The 18,211-nt window shown below is 33.4% G+C and overlaps 1 protein-coding gene across 1 annotated transcript in view; it reads left to right on the top strand.

The window, feature by feature from the left end:
• Positions 1-16,968, top strand: part of LOC149793280 (uncharacterized) — a 36,530-nt gene extending 19,562 nt beyond the window's left edge. Inside the window, exons 10-23 of the mRNA XM_089968976.1 lie at positions 198-215; positions 2,081-2,116; positions 4,084-4,107; positions 4,656-4,703; positions 5,063-5,089; positions 5,697-5,741; positions 6,551-6,568; positions 7,503-7,517; positions 8,661-8,696; positions 9,057-9,074; positions 9,567-9,581; positions 10,020-10,253; positions 12,278-12,655; positions 15,307-16,968. Of these exons, the coding sequence (XP_089825102.1) occupies positions 198-215; positions 2,081-2,116; positions 4,084-4,107; positions 4,656-4,703; positions 5,063-5,089; positions 5,697-5,741; positions 6,551-6,568; positions 7,503-7,517; positions 8,661-8,696; positions 9,057-9,074; positions 9,567-9,581; positions 10,020-10,253; positions 12,278-12,655; positions 15,307-15,320 (926 nt within the window). The 3' untranslated portion in view covers positions 15,321-16,968. The remainder of the gene's footprint in view (positions 1-197; positions 216-2,080; positions 2,117-4,083; positions 4,108-4,655; positions 4,704-5,062; positions 5,090-5,696; positions 5,742-6,550; positions 6,569-7,502; positions 7,518-8,660; positions 8,697-9,056; positions 9,075-9,566; positions 9,582-10,019; positions 10,254-12,277; positions 12,656-15,306) is intronic.
• The last annotated feature ends 1,243 nt before the right edge of the window (positions 16,969-18,211 follow it).

The raw sequence follows: 18,211 nt of genomic DNA on the forward strand, positions 1-18,211 counted from the left end.
CATGACATTTGAAGGAATTGCATAGATATTTCGATATAGGTGTTATCTATGTAGGATAGTTGAACAGTTCGATGAACTAGATAATCCGTGCTTTGGATGGGAAACTGCAAGGGGGTTCAAAATTTATCATGCGATTAAACACTTAATTATCTGTGTGAAACATATTTATATTAAATTACTTTTATTTAAATTTACAGTTCCAGTTTTAAGACCATGTAAGTAAAAACTTACCTTCTTTCTAAAGCTGATATTCATTCCTAGAACATTGCGAAATGCATATTTTCCGTTTATTAAGTTTTTGTTTATTAACATTGTTGTGGTTTTATTGTGCAGTTCTTCACCCTTGATGCTTACAGTACTGTCAACGCATACTCTGTTTTTTATGTTACAGTAACATATGTTAATATTATATATATATATATATATATATATATATATATATATATATATATATATATATATATATATATGTGTGTGTGTGTGTGTGTGTGTGTGTGTGTGTGTAGATACATACATGCATATGAAACTTACACGATTTCATTAAAACATATTTTCTCTTTTACAACAAGATACTTTGTTTTAGAAGGAAACGTGGTAATTTTAATCTCATTGTTATCTTCACATATTCAGTTGTTATTACATGCAATTTTAAACAAAATCTTAATCAACATATAAACATCATCTTTAGATATTCTTATACTTAATTCACTGTTCTTTGCAAAACAAACTAGTAATAGCGATAAAGCATGTATAAACGGAGTACATAATTAAAGTCCAGCATCGTATAATGATGACTATCATATAGTTTGTAAACTTTACTCAGAGTTTGTGCAGTTTAATATGTTTCGTATAACAAGATATTAACACTTTCTGTGATTTTGATTGGTCCGAATAAGCCCGTGAAATCATTGCGTAGTATGCTTTTTGCTGACTGGCTGCGATCGTGGGAATTTTTCTTACGTCGCCTTCTGGAACTTTTCTTTTACTATTACAATGAACATTTCTCGAACCGATTGCCTAAGTGACATTGGGAATAAACTATACGTCGGTCGGAATATGGCCTAGTTATCCCTTATGAGTTCGTAAATAAAAATATGGGTATCGGACAATGAATCGCGGGTTGAAGGGGAGGGGTTACCTTAACATGATCACAAACCAATAGCAAGTGTGGCTTAAATGTTTTACTTATACGAGTAAGTAAAACTCGCTTCTATTTAGAAGAAAATGTGGACATATACCAGTCTCCCCACTGACAAAACATTATTCAACTCGGTAAAATAGTTCGATCGAGCTAGTGTTTATTTTTATGGGATGCAATTCAGACTTTAAATTAAGTTTGTATTTGTTTATTGTAATATTCCAAATTAACAAAAAATGCAAAATCTATTACAAATACATCAAAGAAGATCTGGAACTTCCGCATCCAGTAATCTTCCCCTCACATGAATATCCAACAACATGAATGCTTAGTAGCAACTGACTCACTTTAGATAGAAACATGTAAACATTCTCATCGATATCGATGTACATTGCTTGAGTAACCTAAAGAAAGTCAACCAACTATATAACATCACACAGCAATTTCGATGCTGTCTGACGATGCTCTCTGTTTCAAAATGTTCTATTGATATGAAAGGACTGTTGCTCTTTGAATTATAATTTGTAACAAAAAATATACTAATAAATATTACTGGTTATAGAACGGTGTATTATAAATTCAGTTACAGTCTGGGACTATTTTTTACTCGCAATAAATGAAAGGTGCACCGTCTGAGCTAGTATGAAGAACTTTTTTGTTCTGTCTCTCTGAACTATTTCCATTAAAATAAATGTATGTTATAGACAGATCTCAGATGGATATTAATATTACATTTATGAAACTCGCTGAATAATGTCCTATTCTTGGTCGACAATGCATGATTGTACTTAAGATTAATGAGTTGATTGCGTAGTTTTATTTTACTTTTTTCTAGCAACAAGCACATAAATATTTAAACTTACATTAGTTAAATTTGCTAATTTAAATTTCTTTTAGCAACAAAGTTTTTTCGCTTTTATATTTGTTATATTTGTATTTCAGACCCAGTATTCAGGCAAATCGTTGTTCCTAGACCAGGTGGGTAATCATACGAGGTAGAACAATAAGACGTCGAAAATTATTATGTTTTGAAATATTATCGAACTTTAAAAAAATGAATAATTCAAAATATGATAGGTATTCATATCATAAAGAAATACACATACCAACGGCTATCAGTTAAGAACTGCTAAGCGTAAATAAAGAGGTATTGTATAAATTCAAAGCCGCCTGAAGGTATTGACGTATTCCTACCATTATCAAACTAATTATTTCCATCAAGGCGGAGCAAAATACGTATGTAGTTTAGTGTATTTCTGGAACAATTTAATTTTCACCTTTAGAATATCACGGTATTGATCAGCCTGGTGTCAGGAAAATATGACTGGGTGGGACACGATGCTAAATGTCTGCGGCGTGATGCCCCAGGCTAGACATCACTATAATCTGTCACTCTGCAGACATCGTAGCAATATGACTGCAATTTTTTAAAGCTACGTTAAAAATCCAAATCAAACACACACGCGCGCGCGCGCGGACACACACACACACACACACACACATGTACTGATCGACTTTAAACAATAACTGAAGGAATAGCTTTTCTTACACTAAGTACTAATGTTGAAGATTCGAAATATTTCAGAGGAGTCCTTTACTTTTGTACCACATTATAACACTCTAAAATATTAATTATTGATGCGAAATAAGCATGTCTTTCCTTGATGAGGTTTTCCTTTCTCTTTTAATATGATGGTAATATGGAATATGACGTTTCCAAATTTATAATCTCATTATTGTTAACAACAAGTCAAAGCCAATGTAACAAAATGGCTATCAAATACATAGATGTCTTCTGAAGGATAAGTTATATTTGTTGTTCAAACTCTTTGAAAATGAATTATTTAATGAAAATACTTCTGCCATTACAACTGTCTTACAGGTATCAATAACATATATGTTGTAAAGCATGAACATATACATAAAAATTATTAAACACTAGCAAGCAGTAACACAATGTAATCTTTTTGAGTTACGTTCTTGCCGAGTGTATTTGATCTAAGAAAACTAGCATGATGCGTGCATACGCACGTACACACAGATATATATATATATATATATATATATATATATATATATATATATATATATATATATATATATATATATATATATATATATCGTGTTAGAGTATCCGCATAGGAACTTGCATTAACATGTTGGTTTTACTTTCATAAAACAGGTGTTCAAACAGACTGCATTTTATTTGTCTGTTCTAATGCAGTGTCACGTGGTAAGAGCTGTGTATTACAGGGCATTCACGTCTTACAAAAAAAGGTTATCAGATGAAGCAAACATAACTAGCTCGTGGTGTGCTTTGCACTGAGATGACCGTTGGCAATTCGTTCCTCGTTACTCAGAATGACACGCGCATGCTTCAGCTATTCGAAAAATAAATCATATTATTGATGAGACAAAGCATACAATATGTTTTTCAGGTAAAGGTTGCTTCTTGACTGACACTGTTATTATTGACATCATCAATAATAACAATAATAGTTCGCTAGTTGGTTAGTTGATTTTAACAGCACTTTAATTTGGCTATGCAATGACGAGCAAATGGTATCAAAGTGTATTTCCTACTCTGTCTGGCCTTACCGGTATCGAACCAGCTAACTTTGGATTGGGATTCTAACTCTCTTCCATCTGAGACTCCGCTGCTAAATAATAATAATAATAATAATAATAATAATAATTACGATTACACTGTCAAGAACTGCTGTAGTTCAAACTCAGATCCTTAAAACAAATTTTTAAAAATACACTGGAATCATAACAAAATTACTAACCCCAGAATACTCCAGTCATGTTTTGAATATGATTATAACTCGGTTTTTTTTATCCTTTACGATAACGCTTCAACACTCGATGAATTTGTAAAAAAAAAAAAAATTATGAAACAAATCATTTCTAAGACGTTTCTATAGTTCTTTCTTTCTTTTCAGTGATGGTACCCGTTGTTAGAGAAGGTAAGAGAACTTTCTTTATATTTTGTCTGAAAAAAGTATACCTTCAACCCTACACAGCAACACTGTAACTCTGATAAATAATGATGATGATGAAGATGATATACTTAATAATAATAATAATAATAATAATAATAATAATTATTATTATTATTATTACACAGTCTCAAATCACATATATGTAAGAAAGATGTGGTACAACTACGAACATAATTTTATGACTAAAAGTTCAAACTTGATCATTATACAACGAATTATAAATTTATATTTTCCTTATGTTTTTCTTTAGGAAAACAAAACTAAAAAGTATGATGTACAAAATGTCCATTCAAATGCACACGCAAACTCTTAAAATTTTTAACCAGTTCTAAATATTGCATTTATAAATATATGCAAGTTTCAAAGGCAATTACGTAACTGGTGGACCATTACTCAGAATTGTAAAATGGTACATGTGATCATGAAAAAAGCAATGAACGAATTTGCACACTGAACTGTTATATAGAAACCAACATCAACTTAACGGTTTAAATGCATACTTGTCTTTACAGTTCAAGTGCCAAGACCCGTTCCAAGGCCTGTTCCCATCCCAAATCCAGGTAATCTTGCCATAACAGTATACAATGTTTTAATAATAATAATAATAATAATAATAATAATAATAATAATAATAATAATAATAATAATAATTTAAAGAGAGTTAGTAGCTTAAAATATAACCGGATCAATATATAATAATTGATCCAGGTGATAAAAAACGTATGATAGATCAGATAATTAAGAACACACGCGTAATGAATACTGCAAATTTTCAGAGCTCAAATTAAGGATGTTTAAGCACTAACGTAATTTATATTGCCTGGGTTTGTGCAAGAATTTTTAGTTCTTGTTTAATTCGACAAGCTCAAACTACAATATTTCTGACAAAATAATATGTAATAATTTTTCTCCTTTTCAGTCCCCATGCAAGTCCAGGATCAAAGAGGTAAAAGAAATAAAAGAATAAAAAGTACAAGGATGGTGTACAGTATGCAGTCTTAGTATGGGCGTACTATCTGATATATAGATCCATCATCCATCTTTTAAACTAACGGAGGCAACATGTTCCAGATTTCTATTGTTTCATAACCGTGTCCTCAGAAAAAAGTTGTATTTTCAAAATGGGACATAAATGAGTTTAAAAAGTTAGGTTTCCTAAGTTACCCCCGCTAATAACATTATAAGTATTCACGTTTAAGTTACGGATAGGTTACAAACGTGGAACGTTGTTTAAACGCTAAACCATATTAATCTGATGATAATGAAGTTATCATATTAATCTGATGATAATGAAGTTATCATATTAATCTGATGATAATGAAGTTATCATTGAATTAAGATCATGACGATGCCATCGTCAGACTACTATTCATGTTGTCTCACCTGTCATTTAGATGACTTTAACTATTAAGAAAGTTATAATGATGATAATAATAATAATAATAATAATAATATCATCATCATAATCATTATTATTATTATTATTATTATTATTATTATTATACGCTTGTTTCTTTGTTTGTTCATATTATTTGTTTTTATCTTCACCTCAGTCAAAGTCGCACCAGGACCGGGGGCCGTTGCTGGAGGCGCAAGAAGTGAGTAATCCTTCTATTTTATCTTGTCTTCCCATTTTTTGAGTCAGATACTGTCAAATTTCTTCTTCATCAGGGTGCCTCGGTAGCACCATTCCCAGATCGTCAGATTAGTAATACATGAGCCGCAGGTTTAATACACACACAGCCCGGTTTGGCTGCCTCTGTTTGCTCCTTCGAAAGGCTCTTAGGTCCCATTTCTTCAGCATTATGTACCGTTAAAAGAAATACATAAATAAAATATATTAATCAAAAACAACAAGAAACCAAGAGCTTCTTTGTCGAATCATATCCACAAAATTGAAGTTTGTGATGAATATTCGATGTTTTGATTGAAATACGTACCTATATGCTTGTATTTTGTTTAATTCTTTTAGCCAAGCCATCTCGATTATTTTGTTTTATTATTCTGCCCCTGTGTTGGAAAACTCAAATTGTCTTAAGTCAGAAAACCAGTTAGGTGTAAAGTTTTCATAACTATTCCTCTAGAACTGTTCATAAAACATTTCCTATTGCAGGATACATCCGTCTCCTTATACATTCACATTTTGTATTTACATAATATATACCTATCGATACTAGACAAATAATAGTTTTCAGCCTTTTAAAAAAATAGAATTCTAGTCCATATTGCTTTGTAAACACAGCTTGTTCTATTCTTTCAATCCCGAAAACCAACCCGCATTATATTTGTGATTGTGCCTTTAAAAATTTAAAATTAAACATTTATTTTATTGTATTTCCCCATGTAGACTATACAAATATTTGTAAACAATAACCAAATTGTAAAGGTCATAATTTCTCAATTTCAGCAGCCGATGTCATCGTCAGTAAGTATATTAGTAATAGACACACACACACACACACACACATATATATATATATATATATATATATATATATATATATATATATATATATTCTTGTAGTTTATATAAATTCTTGTAGTCCAGCACAATCCTCTATTTTGAATACATTTTTCACCTATGCGTCTAAATGTAATATGTTTTATTCAACCCGTCATTTGTGTATTTGTGTGCTCTCTCTCTGTCTCTCTCTCTCTTTCTCTCTCTGTCCCTCTGTCTCTGTCTCTGTCTCTCTCTCTCTCTCTCTCTCTTTAGGGAAGAGCTTGTTTTATGTCAGAATCTATGGAAACTTTCTTATTTACCTCGCATCGTTTCGTAATTTTTGTGTCATTATATAATATTTGTGTCATTATATGATATTTGTGTCATTATATAATATTTGTGTCATTATATTATTTGTGTCATTATATAATATTTGTGCTGTTGGCTTTCATTCTCATATTATTTCTTTCAAACTGTTTGGAAGCCGACACACAAACATATAAAATACATAGATTTTACCATGTCCTTCCTTTTTCTTCTATATAAATTCTATGAATTTACACGAACATTCCTGTGCATCAACATGCATGCCATTATCATTATAATTTCAATCGAATTTCAGCTGTGTATTGCTACGGTTGTTTATATGATTCATACTTTTAATCCTTCCATTTACAAAAAATGCAATTATTGTACAGCACATTTACCTTTTCTAAATGCATTGAACTAAAATATCACGTTAGGTATTCATGTCCATGAATGTCTAGGATAAATGGGGACAAATTTTATGATAACAGCACTGGAGAATTTATCATAGCATTAGCGATAGAAATCAAGTAAACGGAATATTTGGTATTTACCAGAGACTCTAATACACATCTCGCTGCCATCATTTTTTTATGTCTCCTTTCTACAGGTGATGCGGATCATGGTCAGTATTAAAAAGAAAAATGTACACACAGCAAATGTGCACAGACATTTCGGACGATTTTGTATGGTCTTTCATTTTGTCGTCAGTTAATGTCATAGTTATCTTTTCTTGCGGTAATTGTGAGCCATATATATATATATATATATATATAGAGAGAGAGAGAGAGAGAGAGAGAGAAGGGAAGGGGGGGGAGGGAGAGAGAGAGAACGTGCATGTCGATTCGAGCAAGATTTAATGACTTCTAAAGGATAATGCCTATCGTGTATTGATGATCAAAGTTCATTACATTATGGATAAAAAGATTTTTAAAAATTTCCGTCCTTGCCATTTCTTTTCCAAGAGAAGAAAAGTAAGTTACACACATAAAACATTAACTAAAAGAGTGTAATTGTCGTATCTAAAAATACGAACAATGAAGATTCTGATTTCTGAAGGTAAAGACGGAGAACAATCAATTAATCACACAAGCATCACAGTTTCGAGGAAAAGAAGGTCAAATTGGCAAGAACATTATAATAATGTATTGTCTAAACATTACTACAAAGGCACTAACATCACAATTAACAATGAATCTAAAAAGAGATCAGAATACCACTAAGACTAGCATTGATAACTTCGCTGATTTTTAGTTGATTCTATAATTTCCACTCAGAACAATAACAACACTAACAAAAATTCAGCTTGCATACAAGTCTTTCTCAAGTTGACAATGTTTCTGTACTATGGGATTCTGCAAACAAAATATTAAATATATAGTTCTTTCTATCGATTTATATAATATTTGTACATGTTCCTTGAATAAAAGGCAGTTCTCGTAATATATAAAATAATATAAAATTTCGGTAACCCAGACATCGGTCACTCGAATAATTTTACATCAATCACAAATTCAACACCATCCAAAAGACTAGCTTTGTATGCCAGCGGCTACCAAAATGGACACCACCGGAAACTGGAATAGAAACTTCAGGCCCGCAGCATTCAGTATTTTTCAGTGATATTTTAAACCAATCGAATCAATCAATTTACATAAACTCTTTTTGCCTCCCAAAATTGTTTTGAAATCGCATGTCTTCTCGAATTTGATGCTGCCCTTTGTAAGCATTTCACTGAAATGAAACTGTTGCCTCTTTTCTTCCACAGTGAACATGGCCACGAGTGTAATCATGGATTCACAAGGTAAGGGGAAGCCTTAGAATATTATCGCATATGTCTGGCACTTTTCGAAATTGATGTACAATTCATATTTAAGTTTCAAATGCTACTTAAGATACATATCGAAAGCCTTGCTTTAAAATTTGCACTTATATTTTCTCTTATCTGAGAAAACTCTTATTAGTGGATAAAACCACTTTTAATATGAACTTCACCCTTACAGTTTGAGAGAATTCAAGGTAATGGCCTGTTTTTAGCTATTATCCACGCAGAATGCAGATTATAAAGCATGATTTTATTGCTGTATTACATCACTTTGCTCTGACCAAAACAAACTACTAACGTGTCAAATATATTTGAATGTTTGCATACTTTGTGTTTCAGCCTCGAATGTAATAATCTGTGAGTATCAACGTTACTTGTATCAAAGAAAATTTCATCAGTATTCCCCAATACTTAATTAACAGCGATTATCTGAAATTATTTGTATTACATGTATTTATATTTCTTAACGTATAGACCTTATTTATCATTTGGTACTTACAATTCGTTGTACTTGATCCAATGCAAAACAAAACTTGCTAGGTAAATAGTTCACTACGTATAAACAGCAGTAGCTGTATTGTAATCCAATTTACCCTAAACACACACACACGAACAGACACACACACCCGCACTCTTAAGCACACACACTCTTACACACACACACGTACACTTACACGCACAGACGCAATACCTTGGAGAGCACATATTTCATGTCACCAATTTTATGAAATCCCAGAAATAAATAAAAAATATAACAGATAATAGCCACAAATTGTCAGTTTTTTTTGTCCTATGATTTATCTTGACAAATGTGTCTGTAGTCAAAACATTTATGTTTCAATTCCACAGCCGATGCGGACCACGGTGAGCACCACAAACCTCTCTCTCTCTCTCTCTCTCTCTCTCTCTCTTATGGCCAGAAGATCAGAAGATTAAAATCATATTTATGCGTCAAGATACAATATGGATAAAACATTAATATTTTATAAAGGCTATTTGTTGAACAATTATCATGTTAAAATATATAGTTGAATACTTCAGATGTACGGAGCAGTCAAAAGAGCATAGCAAACAAGAGTCAGCATTATTCAGTATTTAACTATGTGCAACGTTTACATGAATTTAAATTTAAATTTAAAATGCTGACAAAATCGAGAGAAAAAAAACAATATTTCAGTTTTGCTTTACTTCAGACACTTTTATTTTAATATTATTTCGTCATGAAATTACAATTTTATTTAACTATTCCCACAGACGATTGGAAAACTAATTTAAATTCGTTTGTTTTTCTTATTGCAATAGTCACCTTTGACAACCCTTCAGCCGGCAAAAGTATCAGTGTCGGCTCTCATGCAGCCGGTGGAGCACATGGGACTAATATGGGCAGCATAAACAGTGCTGTGGATTTATCTGGCCTAGCCGGAATTAATGTAGTTAGCGGACCCGACGCCGGAGCCGCTTTCAATTTTGCTGGCGGAAATACGATGATACAAGGTCAGGCAGGGCAACAAAATGGCGCTGTCGTCGGAAGTCCACGTAAGATTTTAAGAAATCTTTGTATATTGTTACAACATACGAGGTATTTGTTTTTAACGCCTTTGAAATCATTGATTTTCGACTTTTCATCCTTCAATGCATATTATCTTCTAAATAGCCAGATATACCTGAAGTCATCAGTTTTACTTGCTTGTCGTTAGGTACTAACATTTTTGTTCACGGATAAGACGCACCTGCACGAGAACAGTCTTGAGTCGCATTTGCCTTTTCACATCGCGATGGCAGACCTGGGTCTTAGCTGCTCAAAAAGGGGAACGTGTTATATACGGATAATACATTTTTATTAAAATTCTATATTCAAAGTTGGGTTACAAATAAATAACAAAATAAATGCCATTCTTTATATTGTTTAAATACAGCAATGTAACCTATTCTTTAGTTCTGTTACATTCTCTGCCTTTAACATTTTAAACATCTCAAAGATTTAATTCGTTCCACAATAAAATGCTTTGATGTGATGCCAAAATTTACCACCTTTGCTGATGTCTGAGTTTTGCCATATCAACAAGCATGCTATCCCGTAGCGAATGGGGTAAACAAGAAAGGTGTTACAGAATATGTATCGAGTTATTTATTACCTCTACCAAACGAAAAATAAAACGTTTCATAAACAGCAGAAATAAGAGCAAGGTATTAAGTTTGATTTTATAATTCTGACGTTGCATTCATATGTGGTAGTGACTTTGTGGCTGGTGTTGGAGAAGGAAGCCTGAGGTTGTATTTATATTTGGGAATCTTACTGTTAACCTATATCCCGAAGGAATGTCGTTTACTAGCTTTCAAAGCTATATAGTGAACAATAAAATATTGATTGGGTCCACAAGAATCTCAGATGGTTATTTAATAAAAAGCATTTAATTAATACAGGACAAAAAGGTTTATGCTTACATCCTTTTGTGCTTCATATAGTACTCCATGACCCAGGTTTCCAGAGGGTAGCGAAAGGCTTAAACTATTCCACGCTATATTATTCTTAAAGGCCACTGATATAAAATTGACTTAACACGTGCTATGATATATCTAGGTGATATCTAATATTTTTAACTCCCTTTATCCATCTGCGCCCCTCCCCCGGGGTCAACTATGGATTTGGATTATTTTTTTTACGTAGCTTAAACAATTTTTTCAGTCATATCGCTACGATGTCTGCATTGTGTCAGTTTATAGTGTTGTCTAGCACTGTGGCATCATGCCGCAGACATGTAACATGATGTCCCACCAGGTCACATTATCCTGACACCAGGCCGACCAGTCCTAACACTAACCTCTTAATGCTGAGCGCCAAGCGAGGCAGATGTTAGTACCATTTTTGTAAGTATTTGTTATGACTCAGCCGGGGATCGAACCCACGAACCTCCCGCATCCAAGGCGGACGCTCTAACCACTAGGCCACCGGAGCGGTCGGTCAAATATGGCCAATGCTTAGCAACGCATTGTACGTGTCATTTATTTTGAGCAATTGAAGAACTGTACCAAAATAAAAATGTTGAACACCTTACTAAACACATACTCCTCAGAGGAGGCCGAATCAAGTGTGAAAAGTGTACAATCAACGGTGTAAAGCAGTATGCAAGGTTTACAAAGACTGTGACGCACGTATGTCTGAACGGGCACCGAGACCAATCTTAAAGTCTCTTTTTACCCGAAAGCGAATATAATAATAATAATAATAATAGCTAAAGAACGCCTCTTGAATTAGAGTTAATATTTAATATTGAGGTCTGACGTTAGTTTCATTTGAAAATACAGATAACCATGTGGATTTTTCATTCTAACTTTGAATAAAAAAATTCCGAAATAGCAACGACAAAAAACAGCTTAAGTCATTTCAGTTTTTCGCTAAAGATAATCTCAAATCTGCATTGATATGGTCATGTTCATGATAATAATGACAACGATGATGTGGACGACGGGATTATTATTATTATTATTAATTATTATTATTATTATTATTATTATTAACTAGTAGTGATAATATGTCTTGTTATTTTTCGTTCCTCAAGTGGCGGTGATCAGTTTTGATGCTTCAAACGGACTGCCTGATGGTGCCTTTTCTGCAAACTTTGTTGATCTTGGCATTGATCATGGAAACAGCGGCGGAATGGGTGTCGATCTGGCAGGACACAATATCGGCGGTGGTCAAGGAGGGATAGGGTTTGAAGTTAATGGAGGCGGACAGGGTATTGGAGGGGGTCACAACGGAGTGAGTGTTGATCTTGCCGGACACAGTAATGCTGGAGGTCATGGAGGTGCTGGCGTAGAGATTGGAGGACCTCTGGATTTTGGACATGGATCAGGTAGCAAAGCAGGAGGAAATACAGCTGTAGACATTCACATTGGAGGTGCTAAAGAACATGGCAGAAACAGTCATGGAAATCAAGGTGTGTACCATGTTGTCAATATGTATGTATATATTGATTTTCCTTTATACATTACCTGCCTAATGTACGTATATGCCATATGCCAATATATAAAAATATCGAGAGATGGAGGGAGGGAGGTCGCATATAGTGTAACCTAGGTACACCCGTTATGTCGCATGAAGTCACGTCTATATGTCCGTCCATCGTGTCAGATCCAGTTATATCACGTTCGATGTGAAATGTCATTTCCATTCAATAATTTTAAAAACATTGTGCATTTAAACATTAGTTACCATGATGCTTGACATTAAGAAGATATAGATCAAGTTTGAGTTTCAACATATTCAACACAATTTAAAGGCGTTATGGCCTCTGTTTGATTATACATTTCCACTGTATTATAATTTTCTTTCCCATGCAATAACTTACGAAGGTTTTCCTTTATTCAAATAAATTGTGTTTTTAGACTAAGTTCAAATTTCACTATTTCCCACGTAAATTAAATGGAATATAGAATATGCCTGCTTGTAAATATTTCCTAAAATTGCATTTATATTTATGCTTGCTATCTTGTGGACGACTTTCAGGATACAAACATATTTCAGTATGAGGCGTTTTATTACGGAGACCTATGTTAAATTTGATTTTGGCAATTTTCCAGTTTTTTAATTTATTGGACTTACCAGATTGAACGTTGCCAGCATATTACATCATACATTTGTGTCGTCTGGTTATTTTTGTTTCTGTTGGTTTCTTTAATAAATTGTTGGCTAACCATGCCGAGGAAATTGGAGCGAAGTGCCTTTACGAAAGGCACACTGATTCAGCGCCCCAGGCTGACCTGGGCGAATATAGAACTCGCCTACCAGCTGAGCTAGAGCGGCGTCATTTCTTTCTTCTGAATTCAGGTATTCTTGCACCGAAACCCAATTTGGTATGAAGACCTAGTTAAAAGCTTCATAAACCAAAACATTTACAAACGACAGACGGTTTCCAAAACATCAGAGAGCAGGCTGAAATATTCTGGAGTGTGAAACACCACACAATTAATGCCATTTTGTTTTGTAAGATCTTGGATATACATTTCATCTCTCTGAAACACAAACACAAAGGTCAGCGTAACGCTAAAATGGTAAGGAATTAGTATGCATCCTGGCAATTTTAAGATATGTATAGTATAGTAAGAAACTGATGTCAACACTCCTTTTAAAACCTCTTTGCTAATCACATCGGTTTAATAGGAACATCATTTCAATTACGGTAGAATAAACATCTTTGACTTAAGCTTTTTGTTTCGAAATTCTACTTACGTCATATCCACTCTTATTAGCAACCAGTTCTCGTCATGGTTCTCGAAAGCTTTGCCTTTCAAATTACAATTATATACCTGGTCTCTTGACTTGTATTAAGTCTGAAGAGCATCTATGAACTTTTATCCGTCGTTGTTGTTTTTGTTGGGTTTAACGAAGTTCGTCAGCACAAGATATGATAAACATGGCGGCCAATATATTTGGTAGACGAAGTGTCATGGACGACCCAGGAAGAACCACCGACTGGCCAGTTTTCTCACATATCCCCGTCGGTCGAGCAGAGACTCGAATAAACGCGGACTGAGATGAGATACGTGAGTGATCTGTAAAGGCGAGCGCCTTCGACCACAAGACCACCCGGGGCACCAAACATTAAATTGTAAATGCTTTGATTAAAAAAAAACTAGGATGAATTCTAATGTGTGCAACAGGAGACTAACACACACACACACACACACACACACACACGTGAAGAAACACTCACCGCTCAGAGTGAGTTCATTGTAAGTGATACAACTGATTACCGTTATGGAGTCTGCACTGAGTACCATAGAACCATTGTCAATTGTGGGTCACATTGTCCATATTCAGACTTTGAAAGATAAATGTACCTTGTTATTGCCTTCATCATACCTTTGGACTGAATGGAAGGTCATTGCGAAACTCTGATTTGTCATTTTGTATTGATTTAGATAGAAAAGTCCACGTGTTTCGATCGCAAGCTACTTTTACTGCCATTTTGTTACTATTCCTGCTGGTTACTGGTCGCTCGACTCTACTTCTATCGCAGAAGTATTCACTTGACAGTTAATTTTGGAAATACTAACAGCTGATTGATGGTCACATGCGGACGTCTTGACCAGTGGAATTATCCTTGACATGCAATATTGACATTACTTATATTGTTAGTGCTTGACGTCAGGTAAATATTTTGCACTGCGTCACGATTATGTTCTTTGTCTAGGCAAAGGTAACGTAATAGTAATTTTACATTCTCTGCTGAAGTATTCCAACTAAGTAAATCATTAGAAAAACAGGGAAGAAAAAGAAAAAAACGACTGTTTTCCAAGTAGACCACTATGCAGGTAATTTCGATCAACCTGTATATAGCGTGACCCCGAGAGATTTTCTCCGACATAGGGTCTGGTCCAGGTCTGTACAACCGAATATTACCGTTAGGGTAGCTCATTTCCTTTTTTTCTCTTTCTTTTTCTTCTGTCCAAACATTACACCCTCGATACCTTCGATTTCGCTTCACGATTGACCCCGCTCTCGCAATTGTTATTATTATTATTATTATTATTATTATCATTATTATTATTATTATTATTATTATTATTATTATTATTATTATTTCAGTTGTACCTGTGTGAAAACCAGCAGGAACGCCATGCCTAGAATATTCAGGAATTCAAAACATTTTCCTTTTCTCGATGATGATTTTCTAATGATAAATTGAAAATAGGCATCCTGTGATGTTGGGGAGCATCTGTTTTTATATAGTTCCCGAAGATATCTACAAACATTTAATTGATATTTGTATTAAATCTTAGCTTGGAATTACTCTCACGACATTATGAAATTTAGTAACAAGCACGGCCACTACACAAAAAATGCCAATTTATGTAAAAATTTCTTTTCCTCACACGAATAGTAGCTTCAGTTAAAAAATATAAAGCCAGACAGGTTCACGGTTTCATTTTGATAGTCATTTCTAAGTCATAGCCCGGTTATTTTCTAAGTCAGTACAAAACAATGTATATGTGGAACAAAGTTCAGTTACTTGATTCATATAAGATATTTATTAGTTCAAATAATATATTAATGATTATGTCATTTGGATGTGCTGGGATTAGAACTTACATTCTGATTTTGTAAGATATATATAAACTTTTTTTTTCGTTTGTGCAACGATCCATTACATGTTGTCTCTAATGGAAGATATTTCAAAGTATTTGTCCATTTTCTTTCATAATTGCCCTAAAGAAAAAAGATGATAAATATCTTTATATGAGGGATAGACCAGAGTTCGTTTAATAACATTCATCTCTTAATATTTATACTGTAACCGTACCGTGTAATATTTATACTCTGAACGTACCTTTTAATTATTTTCCTTGTATTCCCAGAACCATAACATCCCCGAAGTAAAATGGATGTATATACACATTGCTAGGTTATTTGGTAATCGAGTTGTAAAATGTCCGAGAAATGAACTCGCTTTGTAAAATGTTTAATAACTGAAAACCTGAAACCTTGGACATTGGACTTCACGTCATGCCTCCTACCCCTTAGTTTACCGTATCTCGCTAATAAATCGAAATGCCTGAGAATGCACAATTTATTATAAAGGTACTGCTGTCGTGGTGGAAACTTTTAAATGATTATTTAGACAGAGAATTGAGCGAATGCTTTGATTTATGTATTAATTTGTTCTTCCAAGTAATATTCTATTTTAACAGTATTTGTAGGTCTAGAAATTCACTTTCCATATCGTTTTTAGTTAAGATAATTGTGTTTGTCTTTCACATTTATTTGGTTTGGCTTCAATCAAAGCTAGTTTTTCAGGGATAACATTATATAACATCTTTTAAACATGCAGCTACATCACTGAAAAATAATTTTATTGTTTAGGATATAAATTCAGAAAAACGTAATAACATTGTTAATGGTAAGATTTGTGAAACTGTCTGAGCACGAATTAAAGTTCTATTTTGGAATCTAAAATTAGAAATCGTACCTTGTATTATATTCGGCATCACGTAGACTACAAATTTGTAGAATGCAAAATATTATGCTATTCTAACATTTTGTAAATCTGTATTTATTCTTCAACGGCATAATGTCTTCATTCTTCGAGTCCGAATTCAAAGGCATAATTTCTTCATTTCTAGTCAGAATTCGAAATTCTTGCTCATGACAGTTTATGACTGTATTTTGTAAACCAGTGAAAGGAAACCACTTTCTGTTTTCTGAGTGACAGTGATATTTTAATAAAAGTACTTAAAATCACTTCAAGTATATATGCGTTGCGTGCTTATATGAATCTTAGCAAACATTGTGTGCATGGTAACCTGTACTCGGCAGCCTCCTTTTGGTACAAATCGAATCCGTACGCGTACCGCTCAGCTATTTTGGCCCCTTTAAATTTATTAAATCTTTTGTGTTGATAACAACGAAGATTATTATCGGATAAGAAAACAGCAGCAATGAGGCGATTATTGTATCAATTTGAGCTTGTTTTCTTTGATACTGTCACCAAAACGTTTGTTTTTTTGTTTTTTTAAATATGTATGAGCCTGTATTGCTGATTTGTTTTTGTACGGCAGCATGAATAAGATAAAACAATTTTTTAATATAATGGCGTAGTGCTGTTTATGATACATCACTGTGCCAGGTTTCACTGATCATATTTGAATAGTGTCCACGAAACTGAGCGTAATGCAAAAGTAAATGCTTTTGATTCAAATATAAATATAAGTCGTAGTGACCTAGTTCTAACTGAATGTCCTCATATATCCGATAAAGCATTTTCATACTAAGTTACATGATTAATGTAATAGTATTAGAGTATTATAGAAACTTATTCTTACTACTCTATGTTCTTAAACTAAACAGAAGAATAGTTTTGATGAGCACATTGTATTTCCAATGAGTAATAATTTGAATAAATAATTGGAACCAAATGAAATACCGAACACAAAAGTAAGACTGATTCTGATAAAGTTGTTACTGCAAGAATGGATAATTTCTCAAGTAAACAACAACATCATACACAAGGCTTAATACACGAAAGTGAAACCAAGATAAATAACAGTCTAAGTTGTCAACAAGGCAAGATCTGTTACTAACATTATCGTACAAAACACGGGAAACGTCAGATAGACCTGGTATTTCCACGAGGAGTACCAATGTCCTAGATTCTCAGATTAAGATCTACATATTCATTGATAATGATCTTATTCTTTAATCTATTCTCGCAGATAATTTTAGCTACGTCTTGTGTTGTTTACAAAGTCAATGGCCTTAGTCAGGTACACAGTGAACTTGATTTTTGACAAGGTCTAGCAAAATAAAAATGTATATAACACATAATCATTAGGAAAAGCCAACAAATAACATAAATTAAATATACAAAACACCTCCCCTCATATAAGAAAGTCTTATGCACTAAAGTTTTCTTTTAACTAACAAATATACATGTGATTAAAATAACACAAAATAAAGTCTAATGAATGGCACATAATATTCATAGAGCAATGTA

This window comes from Sinohyriopsis cumingii, chromosome 8, assembly GCF_028554795.1.
Source record: "Sinohyriopsis cumingii isolate HCF-2022 chromosome 8, ASM2855479v2, whole genome shotgun sequence".
In the NCBI taxonomy this organism is placed as follows: Eukaryota; Metazoa; Mollusca; class Bivalvia; order Unionida; family Unionidae; genus Sinohyriopsis; species Sinohyriopsis cumingii.